Below are 24,144 nucleotides of genomic sequence, written 5' to 3'. Positions count from 1 at the left end.
TTTTCAACCTATAAATAATAATAAATAATAATTTGCATTCTCTTCAACTAACTAACGGATTGTCGTCCACATCGCCCGATTTTCATTCCAACAACCCTTTTCTTTTATTCCTTTTACCCATCAAACTATAAACAAACCCACGTCCCCTCTTTCTTTCTTCTTGAATTTCAACTTGAACTTTTAACGGTCCATTCATATATCTTTGTTGTATGATTCTTGACACCCTTTTCATTTTGCATGATTAAATCATCATTCAATCTTTTACTGATTAGTTATTTTGAAGATTTACACATTTTTAGAAAAAACAATCATCTGTGGTTGGTTCTGATATGATGAAATTGGAATCCAAACTATCAATTATTATTATCTTTTCATTCAGATCATTTATCTTTGATTCTATTTGATTTGATCCACTTTATTGGGCTGTTTATATAGATTTCAATCTTGAATGCAGCAGATTAATGTAATTGTTTGATCTTTAACGGAAAACCCATTACCAATAATGTTGTTGTTTTGCTGCAGGATTTAAACAATGGCGGATGAAGATATTCAGCCTCTTGTTTGTGATAATGGAACTGGAATGGTGAAGGTATAAAACATTTTGCCAGTTTTCTATAAAAATCTTTATCTTGTTCACGTTCGTAAACTACTCAAAATGGATTTGTTAAAGGCCACGGGCATGGGCGGTTCTTAGAAGGCCTGTTCCAGGCCACGGCCATGGCAAGTTTTTCGGCCGTAGTGCTAATTTTCCGCATTTCGATCGAAATTTTTTATATATACTATGTTCGGCCCGGGCATTTTTTACGGGCATTTTTTAGTGCCCGTGTCTTTCGGCCCTGGGACGTTCAACAGGCAAGATCCGCCACTAGCCACGGGCTTAAACAAACCCGAGCCTAAAATAAACTCGTTTGTTAAAAACAAGCCCGAACCCAAGCTTTCACTTATCAAACTTTATCAAACTTGAGTACTCTCGCGTTTTTAATATTTTAAAATATATATTTACATAATATTTATTATTATGTAAATAATTATGAAAAAATAACTAAATAATTCGTATTACAATAGATATTAAAATAGTTATAAAAGTATATATTAAATTAATGAATAAATAATAAACAAGCATAGCACGAGCTTGAAGATTATTCACAAGCCGAGCTCGAGGTTAGGCGAGCTTGGGCTCAGCTCAGCTCGTTTATACCTGTTTTGGTCATTTTTTGTTGTTTGTAGTGATTTTGTGTTTATTGTTTTCAAGGCTGGATTTGCGGGGGACGATGCCCCGAGAGCCGTTTTCCCCAGCATTGTCGGGCGCCCACGTCACACTGGAGTTATGGTGGGCATGGGACAGAAAGACGCATACGTCGGGGATGAGGCCCAGTCGAAAAGAGGTATCCTTACATTGAAATACCCGATTGAGCACGGTATTGTGAATAACTGGGACGATATGGAAAAGATTTGGCATCACACGTTCTACAACGAGCTTCGTGTTGCTCCAGAAGAACACCCTGTTCTTCTTACCGAAGCACCACTTAATCCGAAAGCCAATCGTGAAAAAATGACTCAGATTATGTTTGAGACGTTTAATGCTCCTGCCATGTATGTTGCCATTCAAGCTGTTCTTTCGCTTTACGCTAGTGGCCGTACGACTGGTTAGTCCCTCATCTACTCATTAACAAATAACTAGAAGTGTCTGTTCGACCCGTTTACTATAAACGGGTCGATCCTTGTTCTACTTTATTTCAAACAAATCAAAATAAAGAATTTAGCCAAAATTATTGTTTGGCTGATATTTGTGTATTTTGTAGGTATTGTGCTGTATTTTGTATGTATTGTGCATTTGTGCTAGAGGTGTCAATTTGACCCGTTTACTTATAAGCCGGTCCATCCTAGTTTCATTTTATTTCAAACCGGTCAAAAAAATGGCCAAAATCATGTTTTGGCTGATTTTTGTGTATTTTTCAGGTATTGTGTTGTATTTTGTTGGCATTATGCTAGATATGTCAAATCGACCCGTTTACCTATAAACGGGTCCGTCCTAGTTTTGTCTTATTTCAAACGGGTAAAATAAAAAAATTTGCCAAAATCATTTTTAAATATTATAGGTGTTGTGCTAGAGGTGTCAATTCGACCCGTTTACTTATAACGGGTTGATCCTATTTTCGTTTTTTATTTCAAAATCCTTTTTGGCTGATTTTTGTGTATTTTGTAGGTATTGTGCTGGATTCTGGAGATGGTGTGAGCCATACGGTACCCATTTACGAAGGGTATGCACTCCCGCATGCCATATTACGTTTGGACCTTGCGGGTCGTGACCTGACCGACGCATTAATGAAAATCCTCACTGAACGAGGTTATTCGTTCACGACAAGTGCTGAACGAGAAATCGTGAGAGATATGAAAGAGAAACTGGCTTACATTGCACTTGATTTCGAACAGGAGCTAGAAACTTCCAAGACTAGCTCCTCAGTCGAAAAAAGCTTCGAGTTACCCGATGGTCAGGTGATCACAATCGGTGCTGAACGGTTCAGATGTCCCGAAGTTCTTTTCCAGCCATCGATGATCGGAATGGAAGCCGCGGGTATTCACGAGACGACTTATAATTCTATAATGAAATGTGACGTGGATATTAGGAAGGATTTGTATGGAAACATTGTGCTTAGTGGCGGAACTACTATGTTCCCGGGTATTGCTGACCGGATGAGTAAGGAAATTACCGCGTTAGCCCCGAGCAGCATGAAGATTAAAGTCGTCGCGCCACCTGAAAGGAAGTATAGTGTCTGGATCGGAGGGTCGATTTTGGCATCGCTTAGCACTTTCCAGCAGGTGCGTTTTTGTTTTTGTTTTTGTTTTCTTGATTTCTTGATTTCTGGTTAATGCAAATCTAACGGTTTTTTTGAATGTGATTGTTGCAGATGTGGATCGCGAAGGCGGAATATGATGAATCTGGACCGTCGATTGTGCATAGGAAATGTTTTTAATCGCGGGAAAAGAAGTCGAAAGGATGAATGTGTACTATTCAGGAGACATTGGTTTCTGGTTATCTCTATTCATTCGGATATTCATTAGGTGAATGAGCATGAATGTTGATTCCTAGAATAATTTCACAAATCTTTGGAATGGTTAACTAGTTTTTGGAAAGACAAAACGTGTCGATGATCAACGTTATCGTTGTGTTTTTTGTTTCAATAATGTACCAACTCTGTAAGGGATTTGTTTCTATGAATGAATTACTTGTAACAATATCGGTTTACTATAAGTTTTGGGGATGTTTTATTTTCATTTTTGGATGATATATGATCTTGAGGGTACGAGTTAACCCGATCACCACCTGTTACCCAGGTGCGTGAATTCTGATACAGAATTCGTGGGTTTTCGTTAAAGCCGAAACAGATTCCGGTCAATTTAGGGTCGAACCCACGAACACGTTAGCTAAATGGGTCATGTTTGGGTTGGCCCGTTTCACCTATTTATTTTCTATGGAATCAAAAAAATTGTGTTTTCTATAATCACTAAACTTATCAGTATGTTCATATCGTGTTCAAGTTCATATGTTTGATATGATTTTCGCGTTTGTGTCATGTTGAGGTTCGTGTTGTGCTTAGGTTCATGCGGGTGGACCCACCAACCCTCAAACATAACCCGTTTAACACCCTGCAGTATACGAGTTAACAAATGGAGGAACGATTCTAACACTAAACGCATCAGGAAACATATTTAAGCATACTTTAATCTTTATCAGTAGACATAAACTAAGATATCTTTGTTATGATTATGATCCTGAAAGTAACTAAAAGAAACATAATTATGCCCAACACATCTTGAAAAAAGTACAAAAATCCAGTTCACTTTACATTATCCAACCCTTGAAATAATTGAAGCCAATAAAATCCCATTATCATTGGATTGACACTTTACCAAAAATACCATAATTGCTACAAAACAAGAAAACAATGATACTGTAAAGAGAATATAACATCTTAAAATATAAAACAAGAAGAAGATCCACCTCGAACCCCCCTCCCCCAACCCCACATTCCCCCTCTCTCTCATCAAATCTAGAATCTTTCTAGAGAGAGAAACATATTATTATTATAACAGCTTAATACACTCTCAAACAGACCCATCAAAATCTTGGAATCAAATGAGAGAAAATGAATCCAATTGGTTTGCAAAGTGGGAAGAACAACTCCCAAATCCAGAAGAACTTATATCCATATCACAAACACTAATCACACCTGATCTCGCTATGGCTTTCGATATTGGGACTTCGAACAACCCGCCTAACAACCATAATTCGGGGGAGTTTGATTCGTCTGAGCTGGGTGGTGATGAGCCAGCTCGGACGCTCAAGCGTCCCCGGTTAGTCTGGACTCCACAGCTCCACAAGCGGTTTGTGGATGCTGTTGCGCATTTGGGGATCAAGAACGCGGTCCCCAAAACGATAATGCAGCTCATGAACATTGAAGGGTTGACACGTGAGAATGTCGCGAGTCATCTGCAGAAGTACAGGCTGTATTTGAAACGTATGCAGGGTTTGTCTGCTGGTGGTAGTGGGTTTGGGTCGGGTGGAGACCCGGTGACAGATCATTTGTTCGCGAGTAGTCCGGTGCCACCTCATTTTCTCCATCAATCACATCATAACTCGGACGGTTTCTTGCAGTATATGCCGGTTGCTGCACTTCAACAGCAGCAGCAGCAGATGGCAGGGAATCATGTTCATCGACATTTCGGGTCAGCCCATTTGAGTAGACAGCCCAATCAGCATGTCCATATGGTGGGGGCTCCGGTTCGGAATGCTTATGTGGATGATTTGGATTCTGCAAATGGGAAAAAAGCTCTGACTTTGTTCCCAGTTGGGGATGATGGGTAACATCTTTATCTTTGTTATAGTCTATGAAATTGGCATATGTTCGATGTGTTGTACAATTCCTGTTTCAATGTATCATGGACTCTTGATTTGATCTTTAAAGATATAATTACATGAAGACATGTTATACTATTCTTGTATTTTTGTTATAATGTTCTTTTGATGCAATAAATCTATCAAAATATGATCATCATCCCCCAACGGATGAGTTTAGTTTATACCGGCCCGAGTCAGTTTCGGGTTGAACTCTTGAACTCCTTTAGCTAAACTAGTCCTGTCCAGTTGCCTGGTGGGTTTATGGGTTGACCTGTTTACGTTATCTTGTTTAAAATGTTTATGGGTTGACCTGTTTACGTTATCTTGTTTAAAATATGTATTTTTTATCATAACTTAAACTGACATATATTTTATGCGAAAATTAAAAAGATAAAAAAGAAAGGGGCAATTTGAAACATCCCTGCTTTTGGTATATAAATGAAATTGTTAAAATACCTAAAACTCTATATAAGGTTTGTTATATTGGGATACTTGTTATAGAAATTGAACTTTTGGATGGAATATCCCTGCTTTTGGTATACAAACTAACATTCACTTGAGACAATTTGTTTAACCCCAAACCTCCCGCCATTTTAGGAGCGGTAACCTTATCCTAAACCACCCAATGTACTTTATTATTACTACTTGTACCAGACCATAGAAGCCTTAAATACCGAAAAGAAATATATTGGAAGACTCTCTAAAACCGCTTTTATGAGCGTCACCCTTTCCTCGATAGATAGATAAAGTAAGTAATATTTGCACATTACCTCTGAATTTAAGTTTGTCATTTTTAGTAGTTGAATTTATCGAAGCACATATATTATATCTAATAATCTAAGGAAAATTAAATACATAATTTTTTTAACAAGAATGCAAAAGGTGGGCAACGATGAAACTTCTTTCAACGAAAACTTGTTAAACTTATCAAAGCTTTGGCGTTCGAGTATGATTTTCAATTAAAACTTACATGAGAATTCTTCGTAATTTGATACTTCTAAAAATATTATTGTAAATGAAAGTTCCAACCATGAGTATCTGTAATTTACAAATTTTGATATGCAGCTGGAAATTAAAAACTAAAATCTTATTGTTTACATCATCTCAATTAGTACCGGTTCTTGTTCCTTTGTTCCTATAACACTGATAGTCGTACCGATTCGGTTTGATGTACACTAGATTAGAGCCCGCGTGTACACGCGGTTTAACAAATAAAAATACTCAGAAGTTTGAACAACACTTTCCAAAGTTTTGTGCGGGTTAGCTCAAATCAATCAAGACTTGGTTTTTAGACACAAAAATGAATTCAGATCTTCACAAAACTTGATGAAAAAATCAACTTGATGAAAATATACACTTTCCAAATGCGAGCTTAGCTTAAAGTTGTCAAGAGCTCGACTTGGATCTCTTGCGTAAGATGTATATAAAAGGCAGAATTTACCTGAAGTATATTAAATAAATATTAAACATATAGTGTCAAACGAATACATAATTATGTGTACAATAAGGAATTAACCACTTACAGCTGTTGATGAAGTTGTCAAGGACTTTAACCCATACATGGGCCTCGAGCAATGTTCAAAAGTCATCAGTTGTTGATATTTGCTCAACATCCATGTACAACCATTATCTACTCGTCCACAAATCTAAAGACAAAAACAGAAGAATCTACTTTGTTGAGTTTTATAATCAATCACCTAAAAGAAAAAAAAAACTTGAACCATTTTATACAAGGAATAAACATATAAAGATGGCAAACATAATAAAAAAAACTTAAATTGATGATATAAAGTTGGGTCTCGGACCCACCGTCACGTTAGCTATATTGTCTATGAACAACACTATATAGGGGTGTGCAGGGTCAGGTTTACGCGGTTTTAGGTAAAACCATGAAACAAACCATTAGTAAGACTTTTATTACAAACAAACACAACCATTGAAACTCAGAATCAAACCAAACCATTACTAATGGTCTTATTCAGGCAAAATCGAGAACTTGCTTAAGATAAAGAGTGAATAATATCTATGCAAAACAACAATAAAAAATTATGCCTAATACAAACAAGTAGCATCAATAAAGTTTAAAATTCAAAACCCCAACCATGTATTACTAATCTTAAGAAAAACAATAAAAAAGGGCTCAGTTGAGTTTACAATAATCCAATCGTTCAGTTATATATTTATTCAACTCCATTAGTTTTATTTTCTAAATGTATATAACCAGCTGGTTGTAAAATTATATTGTCAATTTGTGTCTCGTTTTGTATATTCCACTTAGTGCAAAAGCTAGCATTATCCATCTTCAAATATGAAGCATTGCAAACATGTTAGCAAAAATAATTCGCTTGTAAATGTTGTTACAAAGTTGAGCATAATCATTTAAATGATTAAAATCCAAATATATTTTAAAGGTTTTGTATATGTCACAACTTGTTTAACAAATCGTTCGCCCAGAAGATCTTTTCATGCCAAAACCCTATTTTGGCTAATAGAAATTTCACTTATCGATGTATGACGATCTACTATCAAACCCTAATGTGACAGGATTATCAAAGTACTATTCACGCATATCTCTATATAAATGATAAACTTGAAAGTAAGACTAACAATGGAGAGATTTAGCGAAGGAAACTTCCGGCTCCGATTAGAAGACTCTACCCGATTGCTCAGGTTGAGATGACGGTGCAAGGGATTACACTTGTTGATTGTAAAAGGGAAACGTGAATGGAGAGGAGAGAAATCGGTGTGAAACAGGGGACGATTGGAAAGGAGGGGCGTAAACGTAATGGACTTATGGTTTCATCTGGGTTATAAGAAATTTATAGGATCCGTATAAATGTTTTGTGGTGCGGGTTAGATCCGCGAGTTTTTAAAGACGGGTCAATATATTTGAGCGGGGAAACCTTTGGGAGGAGAGATTTGGTGAGGACACGTGTCCCAAATCTGATTTCCTTTATTATATGTATAGATTTTCTATATGATTAACTAGGTTATCACCCGGGATTGCTTCCCGGGTTGAGAAAATTATTTATATTAGAAATTAGAAACTATTTATGACTAATGCTGCTTAAATGTATAAATAAAAAGACTAAACCATGCGGTCAACTAAAGTCCATAAGGTTTTCCAACAAATGCAGTATCAAAATATGTCGAAAACTTAACTTTTAATTTTTTAACCATTTAATTTATTGTTTTTCCACAAGAACAATGGTGTGTGTTAGGATGAGTCAAGTATGGTAATTCAAATAAGAAATAACATTAAATTGCATGTCTAGTAAATAACTAAAAGCTCAAAGGAGCCACATTTCCATCATATTCTTTTCTTGAAAGAACTTCAAGTGCAATGTAAGTTGCAGCTGACTTTGATTGGGAACGCCTAACTGATTACTGAATGCAAAAAAAAAAAAAATTAAAAAAATAATATGAATATTAACAGCCACTTATTATCCAATCTTTAAATTATGGTATGAGGACCCGTAAAAAATATGAAAACTTAGTAAATTAATTACCTTTGAATACCCAAAATCACATATTTTAAGTATTTTTAACACTAGGAGCTGCACTTCCAACAGTGTATTTTCAAGCTTAAGATATCCGTGACAAATTTCCTGCAACACAATAATCGGTGCAGAATAGAGCTAGAGGCGATACTGTTATGAACAAAGAAATAGTAGAATGGTAAACTGAACAAAAAGATTGTATAACATTGAATGACAGTAACTAACTCATGATATAAGTTGTTGAAAGTAAAATCATGCCTGAGCATATAAGAAAAGAAAACATCAAAAGAACAAATCATGACCACATTTGACTTTTAAGCATTAACTAAATAAGTTACTTTTAGAGGGGTGTTTGGGATTGCTTATTGAACTTTATTTAGTAACCCTTGTTTCATCTTTTAAGTTGAAGTAGCCCCACTACAAAGTCGGGTTCCTTCGAACCCGGAGAACCCGGTCTTGACCATTTCATTCCGCTGGAACCAAAATACATAAAATCTAGCTACAAATAGTGAAACACTTATGTTAACACCTTATCTAAAGCTAAATGTTTTAAATCAAGTTCTAAATTCAAGAAACATACCCATTGTCATCTTCTTTTTTAAAAGATCTTCAGCTCCATCTTTCTTTCTAACTCTTATTCTCATTAGACTACTCAAAAAATATCCTCATTAAAAGACCCTAAATTACCATCATCTAAAGAGAAATTATGTCTTTTACCAGATCTTTTAGACTCTGGCTCTGGCTCTGTTTCTTGATTTTATCTCCATTTTCAACTGTTTCTCAAGCTCACTCACCTGCATTTTCAAGAATCATAAAACCTAAATCAAGATTTATTGCGGCTGGACTCTATAAAAAATAAGCCAAAGATTGAGGCCCATATTTAAGGGCCCTTGATTTTTAGTGTTTAACTTCATTTAGTTCTCATGTATGATCAAGTAAAGCAAAGAATCCATATTCTTGGAAAAGTTTTCTATTCATGTCCAACATTGATTCTTGCTTCTTGTTTTTCACGTAACATGTCCAACAACTCTTTAAAAAAAATTAGCAATTTGGTAAATAATAAAATTGTTTATAATTTGATATGAAAAAAAGTAACTAAATTTTAAAGGATTACATACCAAGATTTGACCCTTTTGGGTATAGTTGAGGAACATCCTCTTCTTCTAAAGGAGGCAGCACACACCAAAACCTCACAACTCAACATCGTCATGACCATTTAGCAAGAAAATTAGTGCAAAGTTTCCAAAATAACCATTAATTACTCACCTTCTAAGTAGCCCCTCATAAGACAACCAAAGCATCTGCAAAAAGTGATTAATGCACATATTAAACAATAACAAATGTTGATGGTTGGTGAAGTAAAATATAATTTAGTGACAAATATCTATGGCACCGTTGTATTATTATTGTTTTCAATGGATGATTATCTTGCACTTTTAAAAAGTCCAAGATAAAGGTGAAGCACCTGCGAGTAAGAAACGAACCCAAACTCCCACTTATGCCTTTATTTTCTTGAATACCCATCTACGCCAAATTGATGATGGCTTTCAACCTGTTAATACAACAAATTACTCATTTTCTTGACATCTAAAACTACAACAACATTGCAACACTACCTCAAGTATGAATACAAATGTAGTATTGTTTGAACCAACATTTAAACTATCTGATCATATACATACGCCAATAAATAAAATACCAATAAGATGCATACCCCATAATCAAAATGTCTTGAACCCGACACAACATATACTTATAGCATAAACATGAATTTATTTTAGTTATTCAAATATGAATCTGATGTTCTTTTCCCCATAATCAAACACTCGATAACAAAAAAAGCAAGAACATAACCCTAAACAGCCAATTTAAAAAAAAAAACAACGCAAATTAAAGCACCAATCAAAACATAAACCTAAAGTAACAAAACCCTAAAACCCCCAAATCAAACCATAAAACAATTGTCAAAGTGTTACATACCAGGGAAAACCAAAGCAGCGATCAAAGAGGGTGTAGAGAGCAAGTAATAGAGAGAAACTTACATTGATGAGATTAGTATATTATAGGATTGATAAATCGATTGATCGGCAGGAAACGTGAAGGGGAAGATGTGTATTCGGACAGTAGGGTTTGAGAGCAGGAATTGGAAAGGGCAAAGCGTGTCTCCCTTATTAGTCGATTCAAGCACAAGCGTATGTTTTCAGAGAAAATGAGATGTAGAAGCTTCAAGCCAAAGGAACACGGAGGCTAGGGTTTCGGTGTGAAGCAGTGAAGGAAAAGAATAGAGAGAGAAAGAGGCGGTTGATAATGTTGAAAGAAGAGAAAATTGTGTTTTAAATGGGTTTTTATATTGGATCCGAATAGATGGGTAGGTTACTAAAACGATCAGGATCCGCGTGCCATTTCTTGACCCGAGCAGTTTCCCGCCAAAACCCATTGTGAGAAGCTCTAAGAAGCTGCCATATCAGCCCAAATTTTTTTCATTTATTATATATAATAGATAGGTGCATTAGTTTTGGGTATTAATTTTACCGTTACCACAACTATTGAACCTTTTAATTATATAGAAAATGTACATCAAACCGAATCGGTACTACTATCGATATTATTGGACCCCAAACTAGTATTCGTCTTTATAGTTTTAGATTGATGTAAAACATGTATCATCTTATTACTGATTTATTTATCACAATTATTGTCCGATTACTAATTTTTTTATATATAAAATTATATAGGGACCCATTTTTTCTACTCGTACAAGGCCTCTAAGTGTCCCTCGAGTTCTTAGGGATGACCATGCTAATTTTGTGAATAGAATTCCCCAATTTGATTAACTAGATGAATTGGGGAATTTTAGGAATTAGGGTTCTTGAACAATTTAGGAATTTTAACCTAGAAAGGGTTATAAACTTAAATAATACTAAATAAACCTAATTTATTGAAAATTTGATCAAAGTTGATAGTTGAAGATCATTTACATAAACACTAGTATGGTTCAACTAGTGATTATGAGTTAGGATGGTAGCAAAATAATTTAGGAGATTTAAAGTGTTTAGGATGTTAACAAAATAATTTAGGAGATTTAAAGTGTAACATGCATATTAGGTTTTTGATGAAATGAGTTACGGAAGAGGGAGGGGAGGGGAGGGGAGGGGGAGGGGGATACAATCTTATTATAATCGAGTTTTATGAAAACTAAGCGGTCAAATATGTAGAATATAAAGATAGAACCACGAACAAGATCACAAGTTAGTGTCGATCATTAAAAGTGTCACGACCCCCGACCCAGTTTCCTGGTTCGAATGCCGCGGGACAGAAACCCGTGGTATTATTATTTAATTTGGCAGCGGAAATCTTAACAGGATCATTTAAAACTGAAAATACCCGATCATTTTATTTCAAGTTCCGGGACAAACCCTGTAATTTACAATAAAGGAATTTCACTGGGAAATCCCCTGTTTACAAAAACATGTTTATTTATTTACTGAGCCACTTTAGCCAAGCTGGTAGTGCTACACGGCATTTTTTTCTTGTTCACAGTAAATTACCCGAAACATGTTTAAAAAGATTTTATCAGCGAGGAAATACTGGCGAGTCATTCAATTTGCACAAAACGACACATTGTTATAAATTACAGTACTAAGGGCGATTACATGTAACACCCGTTCTTATAAACTAAGGTTTAACGTCTCATTTAGGAAAAACAGTCAAGTAATTAAGATTACATATTGTAACACTCTGGTTACTATTTAACTTTTTTTATATATATATATAAATACCAACAATTAGATGTGTAATTAAGTTTACACATACTATGAAAATACGAGTTTATTAAAACTTTTACAAATCATAAGTTATTCAACATAAGTGATCGAGTTTGTCGTTTAAAAATTTACGACGAGGAAATGTGCGGAAGCATGTATCTTTATCGTGTTCGGTCCTTCGATGAGCTTGATCGTCTTCCGGCATCCAAAAAGAACCTACATTTCATCAACATGAAATGCTTTAGTCATACGGGAAATGTGACAATTCTAAACAAATCCGGTAATAATAATGGAAGGAAAAAGAATCCCAACGTTAAACTTTTGATCTCAAAACATGGATTTCCAACTGGCCTCCACCGTAACTTACGGTGGCACCGTAAGTTACGGTGGCCCCTGGTGTGACATGCCCCTACCGTAAATCAGTAGGGGGCTGCCGTAAAGCCTTCAGCTCCACCGTAACTTACGGTGGCACCGTAAGTTACGGTGGTCCCTGCATTCCAGCTTTCCTATTTTGCCGTTTATTTGCACGAAAACTTTCATATCTTTCAACCGCTTATCCCATCTTCACCTACGGTCAAAACCATGTAAATAATTAGTTTTGACACTTTAATAATCGAGTATAAACAAGTTCCGTGCTTAACGTAACAAAACAAGAAATTATTTTTGTTTTGTTTTCAGCCCCTTCACCCGGCCGTGTCAAAAAGTCACCCGCCCGTGTCAGTTAACATATATTTTTCACAGCCCAGCCACCCGGCCGTGTCAAAAAGTCACCCGCCCGTGTCAACTCTGCACGTCTATTTTTCATTAGTTCTTACCGAAACGGACATAACTCTCTCGTTTTTAATCCGTTTTACACGATTCTTTTTCCTACGCGTCCGTAATTTAATTCTCCATCATATGGAGTTAAAATCCGACATCCGGATTAACAAAAATTTAAGACTTTTAAGTCTTCGGCTTATTACCATTTTTACCAAATTTTGACCCGTTCATGAATTCATCTAACAAACTTGATTGTGGCCCTTGTTTCTTTCGTAAACATAATATTATGATTATTTCCTATTGTACAAGGTTCAAATCACGGGTTATTACACATTCTTAACTCGTTTCGCTAATACTTCTATTTTGACCCGTTATGGGTATTTACGCATTTTGGTCTAGAACTTGTGCTTTTCTTTTGATACTACAATATTTTCCATGTCTAATTAACTAGAAATATTCCACCACAACTATTTTGTGGTGGATTTAACATATGAACCCCTTTTTCCCAATTTTACCTATTGGTTGGTCATTTTCCGCAATTAACTATTTCTAGGCGTTCGACCCGCAATTGTTTTTGCCTAGAACTTTTATACACATCTAAGGGTTTCAAACTCATAATATAAGTTTCTAAGCAACCTCTAAGGGTTGTTTACATTGTTTACCTATTAAGGGCTCTTTGGTCACATTTAGTCCTTCATTTTGAAATGAAGGATTTCGGCTAGATGTTAGACCTTCTTGCACTTTTAACTATAAATTCACGTATGCGTACCTGGCTCGGATCATAGTATTGACCCGTTTACATACTTCTTGCTTTAAATTTTCTAATTAAAGCAACGCAACACATGTTATTTCCTGAAATCACAAAACTCAACAAGCGATCGTCAAATGTTATTGCCAAATGGTGTTATCCACACCATTTGACCCATTTAGTCTAATTGACCATTTGTCCGTGTTGAGATGGTATTTAATTACCATTTCACCCCTTTTACCTATCCCGGTTTTCTTTGAACTTGTTTTACTTAAAACCGTTTTTAATTATTCGTCATTACATGACTAATTTACCATTTTCCCCTCATTCCAACTCTCATTGAATCGCGTCGGAATATCATATACCAACCACTTAGTAGCATTCATATCATTACTTGAAATTAAGTAACTTTGCAAATAATGTAAAGGGGCGTAAGCTCTACTTACCTCGCATCCGAATACGTTTTCTTCTCGTGCTTGATTCGTTTGACCGCTTCTTTTCCAAGCCTCCACCTAGCTCGTTAGGCGACAAACTATCATTATTCACAAGGTGGTTAGATTAGTCATTTCAATTCACGACTATTCCACCTTACGTATTTAGTCAAACAAGGCAATTACGCGTTTCATTCGTAATCTCAACATATAACATTCACTTAGGCATTTTAACAAACACCTTGCGGGCATAATTTCTCACAATTTATTAACAAGCTCAATACTTGTCATTTAGCCATGGTTAACATCAACTAAGCATGTTTACATAAATTTTCACATTAACAAAAATCTGAATTTACTTCCTAGAACTCAAATTACACTAGAACCACAATTAAAATTCTAGTGTTTAACATGTTCCTACTACACCCACTTATCACCTTCAATGGTGATTGTGAATTCACAAGAAATAAGCATGATTTCAACATGTGATTGACTAGGGTTTTACTCCTAGACATTATATCATCCCTATTCTATCAAATTAACAAACATGCATCATCAAATTTCAGATTTCCCAAATTCATGAGAATTTCAAGTAGAGGATTTTCATGAATTTTCACATACCTTATGATCTCCTTTCAATGGGGATCACGAATATGCTCGATTTTCGTTTTGGACTCGATTTGATCCTTCAATTGGTGGTTTTTGATGTGAACTAGGGTTTTGGGGAGCTTGAAGTCGCCCCTGCCTTCTGATCGAACCCAACAACACAAACAAGTGTTGTGTTTTAATTTTTTTTTTTTTTGTTTTATTATTACTAGTTTTCACTTACACAACTTTAGTCCCTCAAGTTTCATTTTTCTTTTGTTTTAACATTTTAACTACTCATAAGTTGTCATTTAACTAGGTTAATGCCAATCCTGGTTAGTATATTTTACCAATTTTATTTGTAACTAAATACAAATTTAAAAATGTGTATTTTCGGGATGTTACACCCTTCTTATTTTAAATCCACAATCCCTCTTATTAACTAAACCATACATTTCTAGTTAACTTAGCGGGTTTCGGGGATATTTACGACTAAGTTTATTTTAGGTCCCGTTAACTCAGACCTTTTATAAACTTTATTTATCCATAGACCTTTATTTATCTTTTTATTAAATATTAGGTTTATTTACTTAAGATTCCTAATATTCACCGGGTAAATTTTATTACTAATGGTACTTTACCCGTCTTTTAGTATTAACGGGGTTTGATTACCAAACCCGTTTTCGGGGTGTTACAAGTCTACCCCCCTTAAAGAGGTTTCGTCCTCGAAACCTTTTTCCTTCATAATTTATAGAGTTTAACTCCATGCATATGCTCTCAATAATCAATTGAGCATTGCTCATATTTTAATCGATTGTTAGTATTACCAAAAAATTATGGTAATACCTTTTTGGTTACAAAACATCTACCTTTTTGGTAATACCTTTTTGGTTACAAAACATCTACGTGCCCCATTTGACATAATGCAACTTGAAATAACGTAATTTCGTTATTTCTACTAGTTTAGTTAATTTAGCGATATCCATATTATCGAACCCTTTGTGAATCAGTTTCCTTGACCTGTTTAAAGGTCTTTAGTGAAATCTTTCACTTTTTAACTACAATTTCTTTTGTTTTCAAGTTCATTTATTCGGTTCAGTTATACCGAATCCTCTGCTTATACGCAACCAAATTTGTTTAAATGACCTTAACCGGTCTCACTAACTAGAATTATTAGTCCGGTTACTCTTTACCGCTCGCTTGGTTATATTGTGATTCTACTTCACATTGTATTTCTTGACCCTGATCGGGTCACATCATGTTTAATTTATATCAACCTTTCATTTCTCGAAAATATCTCTTTTCGAATATATCGTCTTGCGCCTATCCGTGTCAAGACTTGTATCTTTTAATATTAACCTTTTCTTAACTTCTCTCATAATACTTATATATTTGTTAAACGTCATTTCTTACTAAAACTAAATTTTAGTTTAATGTTTTCTCTTCACCTTGCCTTATATCCTTTTATTACTCCTAGGAATTTTAAGTCCGAGGATTCATTCTTTTCCGATATTATTTAATTCGTGGAATTAAAATCAGTTCCCACACTTAACTCACCGACCCATAGGTTCTTTTACTCAGCCTTGTAGGCTATTCCTTTAGATTTTTGCACCTTTTTAAGGCGAGGCCCTTATGATCCCTTTTTGCTTCAATTCATGACTCGTGGGTCATTTTGGCCCCGTAGACCTTTACACTAATTAATATCCCGTAGGTTATGATGATCCCGTAGATCATCTTTTATTCTAGTCTTTGTTCAAATGTGTATACGTTTATATACGCATATGGCGTTAAGGCACCCCTTTTTATGTTTATAATTATTCACCTTTACTTTTTGGATTTCATTTGACCTTGACCGTAGTCTAAGGCTACATTGTTTTCTTTCGAATCATCTTTCCGACTTCTCGACTTCCAACTTCGATTTACACGTCGGTTTTTCCATACACTTACCGTTACCCGGTTCATACTTATACCCCTTTACGTCCCATTACCCGGGTTCTTTTATTTTAATGTTTTTAACATTTTTTTTTGTTTCGCTAGTTTGCGTTTTTGCTATGTATATTCCTTTATGAGCCATCACGTAGGTTCATTAATGTTTCGCGCTTCCATTATTCGGTTTGCGCTTACTTGCACTACCAAGTTTTTATACTTTATTTATCTCGTTTGACTTGTTCGTGTGAAATTTCATCACTTGTGAACATCAAACTCTGTTCTTTATTCGACCCGTTCAACTTTAAAATAGTTGAGCGTAGTTATTAACATTTCTGTTTGCAAATTCTCATTGTCTTTTAGTCATGACTCATATTCCGAGTCTTTTGACTTTCTGTTTCGCGTTCCCCTCTCTTGGTTTACGCATTCTTTCCAAATCCTACCCATTCATCGGGTATCCTTACCGTAATCCTTTTCAAGTAACCATTTCTATATGGTTTTAGACGTTATTTTAATTTAATTGGTCGTCTTAGCGAGACCCATCGCTTTTATTCAATCAAGTCCTTTATTCTTTATTCAATTCGTTTGACTTATCCATGTGAATTTCATCACCTGTGACAGTCAAACTTTTATCCTTATACGTTAGCATTCCTATTAGTCGGTCTGTATTTCCATTTACTTTAATCTTTGTCCCTTCTCTCGGGCTCGTTATTCTAACGTAACACGCTCCCGTCATCCGACTTGCGTTTACGTTTGCTATCAAACATCTTATTTGTTTGATTCATTTGGGTACCTCTTTAATTCGTCCCATTCACCCCGTCCCTACTACATCGAATGTAAGTATGTCCATCATAAAAAGTTCATGACATCATGTGTTCACTGCTTACTTGGCCAGAGTAAGCGATCAACACATGACACACATGACCTTTTCATAATTTCCGCACTACACCCCATGTAAGTGACGCCTCTAATCTTTCTATATTCTGGACTTTCATTGGCAACCATTTATTTAGTTACCATTTAACAGTTATTTGATTTACATGTTTTATTCATGAACATATACAATGTGTTTTTTTTTCAAACTAATATATAATCACATTTGTTAATGTGATTGCTACTTTTCTCAATAGTATTAAATTGAGAGTTTCCCACTTGGATAATTACCCCAATCCAAGTTTCCATATGAACAAATCTTGTTACTCATTTGTTAATCATCATCGTGAATAACACATTTTCTATTAAATTTCTCTTGGAAATCAGGTTTTCTAAGTTCTATCATATGTGTATGCAACCGTCATTACTTACGTGTTTGTTGCATATTGCTACTTGTGCAATTAAATTTTTAAAAGTGTGCACCTGGTAATGCTTGCCCCGACGGGCGTTTCTTGCCTTTAACTTTGTTCGCGGTCGTTACGCGATTTAGTCCTTGGTGAGCATGCTCCTCTTGTCATACTTTGGACCGTTCTTCAATCATATCCGTAATTTGTTAAGCTCTCGCTATCCTAATATGCGAGTGTCCTTCAACTAAAACATATACAAATGTTAATAATTTCAACATTAAAGGATGCCCGTATTATAATACAAGGCTTTTCTACTATACGCATCAACGCGTGTAATTTCATTGACTATATCTATTCTATATCGATTTTATTGGTGTAACGTGTATTACACGATAACCATATGTGTTGTTCTCAACACTTTAATCATATTAAACCATTGATATACATGTACTTACCGGATTTGCGATCAAGCCTCGAACCGAACACCAATCTTTATCAAGAGCGTAAGGTTTAAGTTGGAGCATAGCTTTCCGCCATACTTGAATCTCTTAAACCAAGGCTCTGATACCAACTTGTAACACCCGTTCTTATAAACTAAGGTTTAACGTCTCATTTAGGAAAAACAGTCAAGTAATTAAGATTACATATTGTAACACTCTGGTTACTATTTAACGTTTTTTTTATATATATAAATACCAACAATTAGATGTGTAATTAAGTTTACACATACTATGAAAATACGAGTTTATTAAAACTTTTACAAATCATAAGTTATTCAACATAAGTGATCGAGTTTGTCGTTTAAAAATTTACGACGAGGAAATGTGCGGAAGCATGTATCTTTATCGTGTTCGGTCCTTCGATGAGCTTGATCGTCTTTCGGCATCCAAAAAGAACCTACATTTCATCAACATGAAATGCTTTAGTCATACGGGAAATGTGATAAGTCTAAACAAATCCGGTAATAATAATGGAAGGAAAAAGAATCCCAACGTTAAACTTTTGATCTCAAAACATGGATTTCCAACTGGCCTCCACCGTAACTTACGGTGGCACCGTAAGTTACGGTGGCCCCTGGTGTGACATGCCCCTACCGTAAATCAGTAGGGGGCTGCCGTAAAGCCTTCAGCTCCACCGTAACTTACGGTGGCACCGTAAGTTACGGTGGTCCCTGCATTCCAGCTTTCCTATTTTGCCGTTTATTTGCACGAAAACTTTCGTATCTTTCAACCGCTTATCCCATCTTCACCTACGGTCAAAACCATGTAAATAATTAGTTTTGACACTTTAATAATCGAGTATAAACAAGTTCCGTGCTTAACGTAACAAAACAAGAAATTATTTTTGTTTTGTTTTCAGCCCCTTCACCCGGCCGTGTCAAAAAGTCACCCGCCCGTGTCAGTTAACATATATTTTTCACAGCCCAGCCACCCGGCCGTGTCAAAAAGTCACCCGCCCGTGTCAACTCTGCACGTCTATTTTTCATTAGTTCTTACCGAAACGGACATAACTCTCTCGTTTTTAATCCGTTTTACACGATTCTTTTTCCTACGCGTCCATAATTTAATTCTCCATCATATGCAGTTAAAATCCGACATCCGGATTAACAAAAATTTAAGACTTTTAAGTCTTCGGCTTATTACCATTTTTACCAAATTTTGACCCGTTCATGAATTCATCTAACAAACTTGATTGTGGCCCTTGTTTCTTTCGTAAACATAATATTATGATTATTTCCTATTGTACAAGGTTCAAATCACGGGTTATTACACATTCTTAACTCGTTTCGCTAATACTTCTATTTTGACCCGTTATGGGTATTTACGCATTTTGGTCTAGAACTTGTGCTTTTCTTTTGATACTACAATATTTTCCATGTCTAATTAACTAGAAATATTCCACCACAACTATTTTGTGGTGGATTTAACATATGAACCCCTTTTTCCCAATTTTACCTATTGGTTGGTCATTTTCCGCAATTAACTATTTCTAGGCGTTCGACCCGCAATTGTTTTTGCCTAGAACTTTTATACACATCTAAGGGTTTCAAACTCATAATATAAGTTTCTAAGCAACCTCTAAGGGTTGTTTACATTGTTTACCTATTAAGGGCTCTTTGGTCACATTTAGTCCTTCATTTTGAAATGAAGGATTTCGGCTAGATGTTAGACCTTCTTGCACTTTTAACTATAAATTCACGTATGCGTACCTGGCTCGGATCATAGTATTGACCCGTTTACATACTTCCTGCTTTAAATTTTCTAATTAAAGCAACGCAACACATGTTATTTCCTGAAATCACAAAACTCAACAAGCGATCGTCAAATGTTATTGCCAAATGGTGTTATCCACACCATTTGACCCATTTAGTCTAATTGACCATTTGTCCGTGTTGAGATGGTATTTAATTACCATTTCACCCCTTTTACCTATCCCGGTTTTCTTTGAACTTGTTTTACTTAAAACCGTTTTTAATTATTCGTCATTACATGACTAATTTACCATTTTCCCCTCATTCCAACTCTCATTGAATCGCGTCGGAATATCATATACCAACCACTTAGTAGCATTCATATCATTACTTGAAATTAAGTAACTTTGCAAATAATGTAAAGGGGCGTAAGCTCTACTTACCTCGCATCCGAATACGTTTTCTTCTCGTGCTTGATTCGTTTGACCGCTTCTTTTCCAAGCCTCCACCTAGCTCGTTAGGCGACAAACTATCATTATTCACAAGGTGGTTAGATTAGTCATTTCAATTCACGACTATTCCACCTTACGTATTTAGTCAAACAAGGCAATTACGCGTTTCATTCGTAATCTCAACATATAACATTCACTTAGGCATTTTAACAAACACCTTGCGGGCATAATTTCTCACAATTTATTAACAAGCTCAATACTTGTCATTTAGCCATGGTTAACATCAACTAAGCATGTTTACATAAATTTTCACATTAACAAAAATCTGAATTTACTTCCTAGAACTCAAATTACACTAGAACCACAATTAAAATTCTAGTGTTTAACATGTTCCTACTACACCCACTTATCACCTTCAATGGTGATTGTGAATTCACAAGAAATAAGCATGATTTCAACATGTGATTGACTAGGGTTTTACTCCTAGACATTATATCATCCCTATTCTATCAAATTAACAAACATGCATCATCAAATTTCAGATTTCCCAAATTCATGAGAATTTCAAGTAGAGGATTTTCATGAATTTTCACATACCTTATGATCTCCTTTCAATGGGGATCACGAATATGCTCGATTTTCGTTTTGGACTCGATTTGATCCTTCAATTGGTGGTTTTTGATGTGAACTAGGGTTTTGGGGAGCTTGAAGTCGCCCCCTGCCTTCTGATCGAACCCAACAACACAAACAAGTGTTGTGCTTTAATTTTTTTTTGTTTTATTATTACTAGTTTTCACTTACACAACTTTAGTCCCTCAAGTTTCATTTTTCTTTTGTTTTAACATTTTAACTACTCATAAGTTGTCATTTAACTAGGTTAATGCCAATCCTGGTTAGTTTATTTTACCAATTTTATTTGTAACTAAATACAAATTTAAAAATGTGTATTTTCGGGATGTTACACCCTTCTTATTTTAAATCCACAATCCCTCTTATTAACTAAACCATACATTTCTAGTTAACTTAGCGGGTTTCGGGGATATTTACGACTAAGTTTATTTTAGGTCCCGTTAACTCAGACCTTTTATAAACTTTATTTATCCATAGACCTTTATTTATCTTTTTATTAAATATTAGGTTTATTTACTTAAGATTCCTAATATTCACCGGGTAAATTTTATTACTAATGGTACTTTACCCGTCTTTTAGTATTAACGGGGTTTGATTACCAAACCCGTTTTCGGGGTGTTACATTACAATGTTTCTATCAACCAATTACCCAACGGTATTTGTCACTCGACCGTATCTGTGACTATGGTCATATCACCCATTGACTAACCCGCTGTCCAATGGTGACTGTTATCAAGTAATGTATACAAAACCCCGCATACCAGCTGTAATTAAAGACTACAAAGACTTAATCCCTGTAATTATAACTTCGGAAATAAATAGGGTTTTGGAAAATATTTGGTAAAAAGAGAATGACTCACATTGCAAGTTTAGACGGGCAGAGTATGCCTACTGATTTAGCCTGGTAACCTAGTTTAAATATAACAATGCAAACGAAACTAGGTCAGTAACTTAATTCAACATTTACGATAACTTCACGAAATCAAAACCCTCACGACGAATGACAAAGTATAGCCCGAATTCAGGCAGCACTTAAACATCTATCGGATAGGTTTCAATCGATCGGACATTATATCGTAGCAGTGATCGAGTTATTACCCTGTTGTCGCAGCCGAGGGTTGAGACTTTGATTGTTTTGGAAAGAAACGGGTATAATTGAACGTACGTAGCTTAATTTTTCGTCGTAACAAACATTCCATGCAAGTGCCAAGCCCCTGAGTTATATACTGAATTTTGTTCTCCCCCGTGTGTCACGCCTACTGCTAGGGATCCTGGTGCGACACGCGGGGCACACCTATTTTAGCTAGGGTGGCCTCGTGTCCTCATAGCCCTGGTGAGTCAAAACAAAATGAATTTACGTGTTTTAACTAAGTTTTGATGGATAATTATCCATTAGGGGATACCCCCTTGAGTTTTAGGGGGCCCTGATCCTAGTTTTGACCGTTTAAAAATTATAGGTCGTGCCATACCAATTGGAGGTCTCAATTAAGGTTTCCTAATGAGCATTATTAAAATAAGAAATAATAATTTTGGCAAGGGTTGTTACAAAAAGATCCAAAACATCTTTGAACAGGATACAAACGAGGATCTTACAAATTTACCGACAAATGGGTCACAAGGATTGGATTATTAACCCAAGAGTTATAATTGATTTGAAAACAATTATTACAAGACATATCATATATGAGTTATGATACTTATGGGAATAAATGTCACACCCCAACCGATGACATCGGGGCATGGCACTGAGCGAAACAGATTGTCCAGAAGTTCCACAACAACAATCATTACTATTTAGTTTAAATAATACGTCCCATACCGTATCCCAAATAATAAAACAAGTTATTACAGATAAACATCTAGTCAAATATACTGTTCTGACAACTCAGATTTAAATAAAATATATATATTTGTTCAAATGCCTCTAGAGACTCGATCTGCAAGATCTACAGACAACTATGCTCTAGACGTTTATTCTAAGCTCGCCTTCCTAGCAGATAAGCATCCTAATTGCCTGTCACATACGTTAAAATAAAGTCAATACATAAAATGTAAAGGTGAGCATACAAGTTTGATAATATCATATAGAGTTCGAAATAGTTTACGCATAACCAGCACATACACAAAGGAAAACGAAGCATGTTAATTATCGACATGGATCTATCGATACCAATGACTGCGGGTTGACTGTCCGAGACAGTTCGCAATACATGTTTACCACTATAATCCATGCAAGTAATTGTCCTTAACAACCCCCGTGTGAACGGGTGCTGAGTCCAAACTATAGTACTACGTCGTTAAGGCAGGCAGACAGCATTCCACGTGTAAACATAACAACAAGCATTCATTTAGTCACGTAATACATGCAGATCGGTTAGTGTTTAAATAGTTGCGTAGTGTGTTCGATTGTGATAAGTAACGTATGTAACACCCAAAATTGCTAAAGCAAAAAGGGTTCGAGTATACTCACAGCGATTGATTGATGGATTGAAGGGAGCGCTTGAGAGTAGGGTTAGCCTGAATAGTTCGATAGTATAACGATGAGTAATGCGTAAAATGGAAACAAGTGATGATGGGTCGAACAGTCTGGTCGATCAAACGGTAGGTTCGATCGAACGGGTTGTTCGTTCGGTTAGGCAGTCCGTTCGGACAGCCTGTTCGATCGATCGGTAGGCTCGATCGGTTGGACTGTTCGAGTGGATTGTTTCTTCCTTTGTGTAGGAGGTGTTTGTGTATGATGGCTTGTCCTTTTGAAGTTTTCGTTGTAGTATTTGAGAACATTGAAGTGTTCCTACCTTTCAGGTCGATCGATCGAACGGGTCGTTCGATCGGCCGGCTTAACCAATCGGTTAGACACTTCAGTAGTAGTCCTCAGCAGGATGTCACTTGATCGAACAACATGTTCGATCAGATGGCACTCCAATACATCGAATGAGTTGCAAAATCGATTAAGGTTTGAAGCATAGTATCTCATGATC

The 24,144-nt window shown here is 35.7% G+C and overlaps 2 protein-coding genes and 3 long non-coding RNA genes across 17 annotated transcripts; 2 read left to right on the top strand and 3 right to left on the bottom strand.

Moving 5' to 3' along the window:
• The first annotated feature begins 64 nt into the window (after positions 1-64).
• On the top strand, positions 65-3,250 carry LOC110865331 (actin). Its single transcript, XM_022114574.2, has 5 exons — positions 65-207; positions 523-589; positions 1,253-1,646; positions 2,207-2,820; positions 2,910-3,250. Exons 2-5 carry the CDS (start codon positions 533-535, stop codon positions 2,973-2,975), a joined length of 1,131 nt encoding a protein of 376 aa, XP_021970266.1. The 5' UTR covers positions 65-207; positions 523-532; the 3' UTR covers positions 2,976-3,250.
• Positions 3,251-4,015: 765 nt separating this feature from the next.
• On the top strand, positions 4,016-4,984 carry LOC110865332 (transcription factor MYBC1). The gene has a single exon (XM_022114575.2). The coding sequence runs from the start codon at positions 4,139-4,141 to the stop codon at positions 4,865-4,867; it is 729 nt and encodes a 242-aa protein (XP_021970267.1). The 5' UTR covers positions 4,016-4,138; the 3' UTR covers positions 4,868-4,984.
• Positions 4,985-8,045: 3,061 nt separating this feature from the next.
• LOC110865333 lies at positions 8,046-10,727 on the bottom strand. Of its 11 annotated transcripts, none has more exons than XR_002550556.2 (8): positions 10,443-10,727; positions 9,866-9,952; positions 9,667-9,701; positions 9,519-9,589; positions 9,118-9,194; positions 8,981-9,048; positions 8,410-8,899; positions 8,046-8,287 (listed from the first exon to the last, which is right to left on the bottom strand). It is a non-coding gene; the product is annotated as an uncharacterized LOC110865333 (long non-coding RNA). The 11 variants fall into 11 exon arrangements; XR_002550560.2 differs by having other exon boundaries at positions 8,410-8,550; XR_002550559.2 differs by having other exon boundaries at positions 8,410-8,508.
• A 1,465-nt stretch (positions 10,728-12,192) lies between these two features.
• On the bottom strand, positions 12,193-15,006 carry LOC110865334. Its single transcript, XR_002550563.2, has 3 exons — positions 14,724-15,006; positions 12,477-14,203; positions 12,193-12,380 (listed from the first exon to the last, which is right to left on the bottom strand). It is a non-coding gene; the product is annotated as an uncharacterized LOC110865334 (long non-coding RNA).
• A 3,596-nt stretch (positions 15,007-18,602) lies between these two features.
• On the bottom strand, positions 18,603-21,603 carry LOC110865335. Of its 3 annotated transcripts, XR_002550564.2 has the most exons (4): positions 21,134-21,600; positions 20,103-20,613; positions 18,988-19,142; positions 18,603-18,790 (listed from the first exon to the last, which is right to left on the bottom strand). It is a non-coding gene; the product is annotated as an uncharacterized LOC110865335 (long non-coding RNA). The 3 variants fall into 3 exon arrangements; XR_004860694.1 differs by having other exon boundaries at positions 18,887-20,613; positions 21,134-21,603; XR_004860693.1 differs by having other exon boundaries at positions 18,988-20,613; positions 21,134-21,603.
• Positions 21,604-24,144: the final 2,541 nt, after the last annotated feature.

This window comes from Helianthus annuus, chromosome 6 (assembly GCF_002127325.2).
Source record: "Helianthus annuus cultivar XRQ/B chromosome 6, HanXRQr2.0-SUNRISE, whole genome shotgun sequence".
NCBI lineage: Eukaryota > Viridiplantae > Streptophyta > Magnoliopsida > Asterales > Asteraceae > Helianthus > Helianthus annuus.
This window is presented reverse-complemented; position numbering and strand designations above follow the sequence as displayed.

Coding starts and splice junctions, on each gene's coding strand:
- LOC110865331 (XM_022114574.2), top strand. CDS start 533: ATGGCGGATGAAGATATTCAGCCTCTTGTTTGTGATAATGGAACTGGA. Junction 1,647..2,206: donor CGCTAGTGGCCGTACGACTG/GTTAGTCCCTCA, acceptor TGTATTTTGTAG/GTATTGTGCTGGATTCTGGA. Junction 2,821..2,909: donor CGCTTAGCACTTTCCAGCAG/GTGCGTTTTTGT, acceptor TGATTGTTGCAG/ATGTGGATCGCGAAGGCGGA.
- LOC110865332 (XM_022114575.2), top strand. CDS start 4,139: ATGAGAGAAAATGAATCCAATTGGTTTGCAAAGTGGGAAGAACAACTC.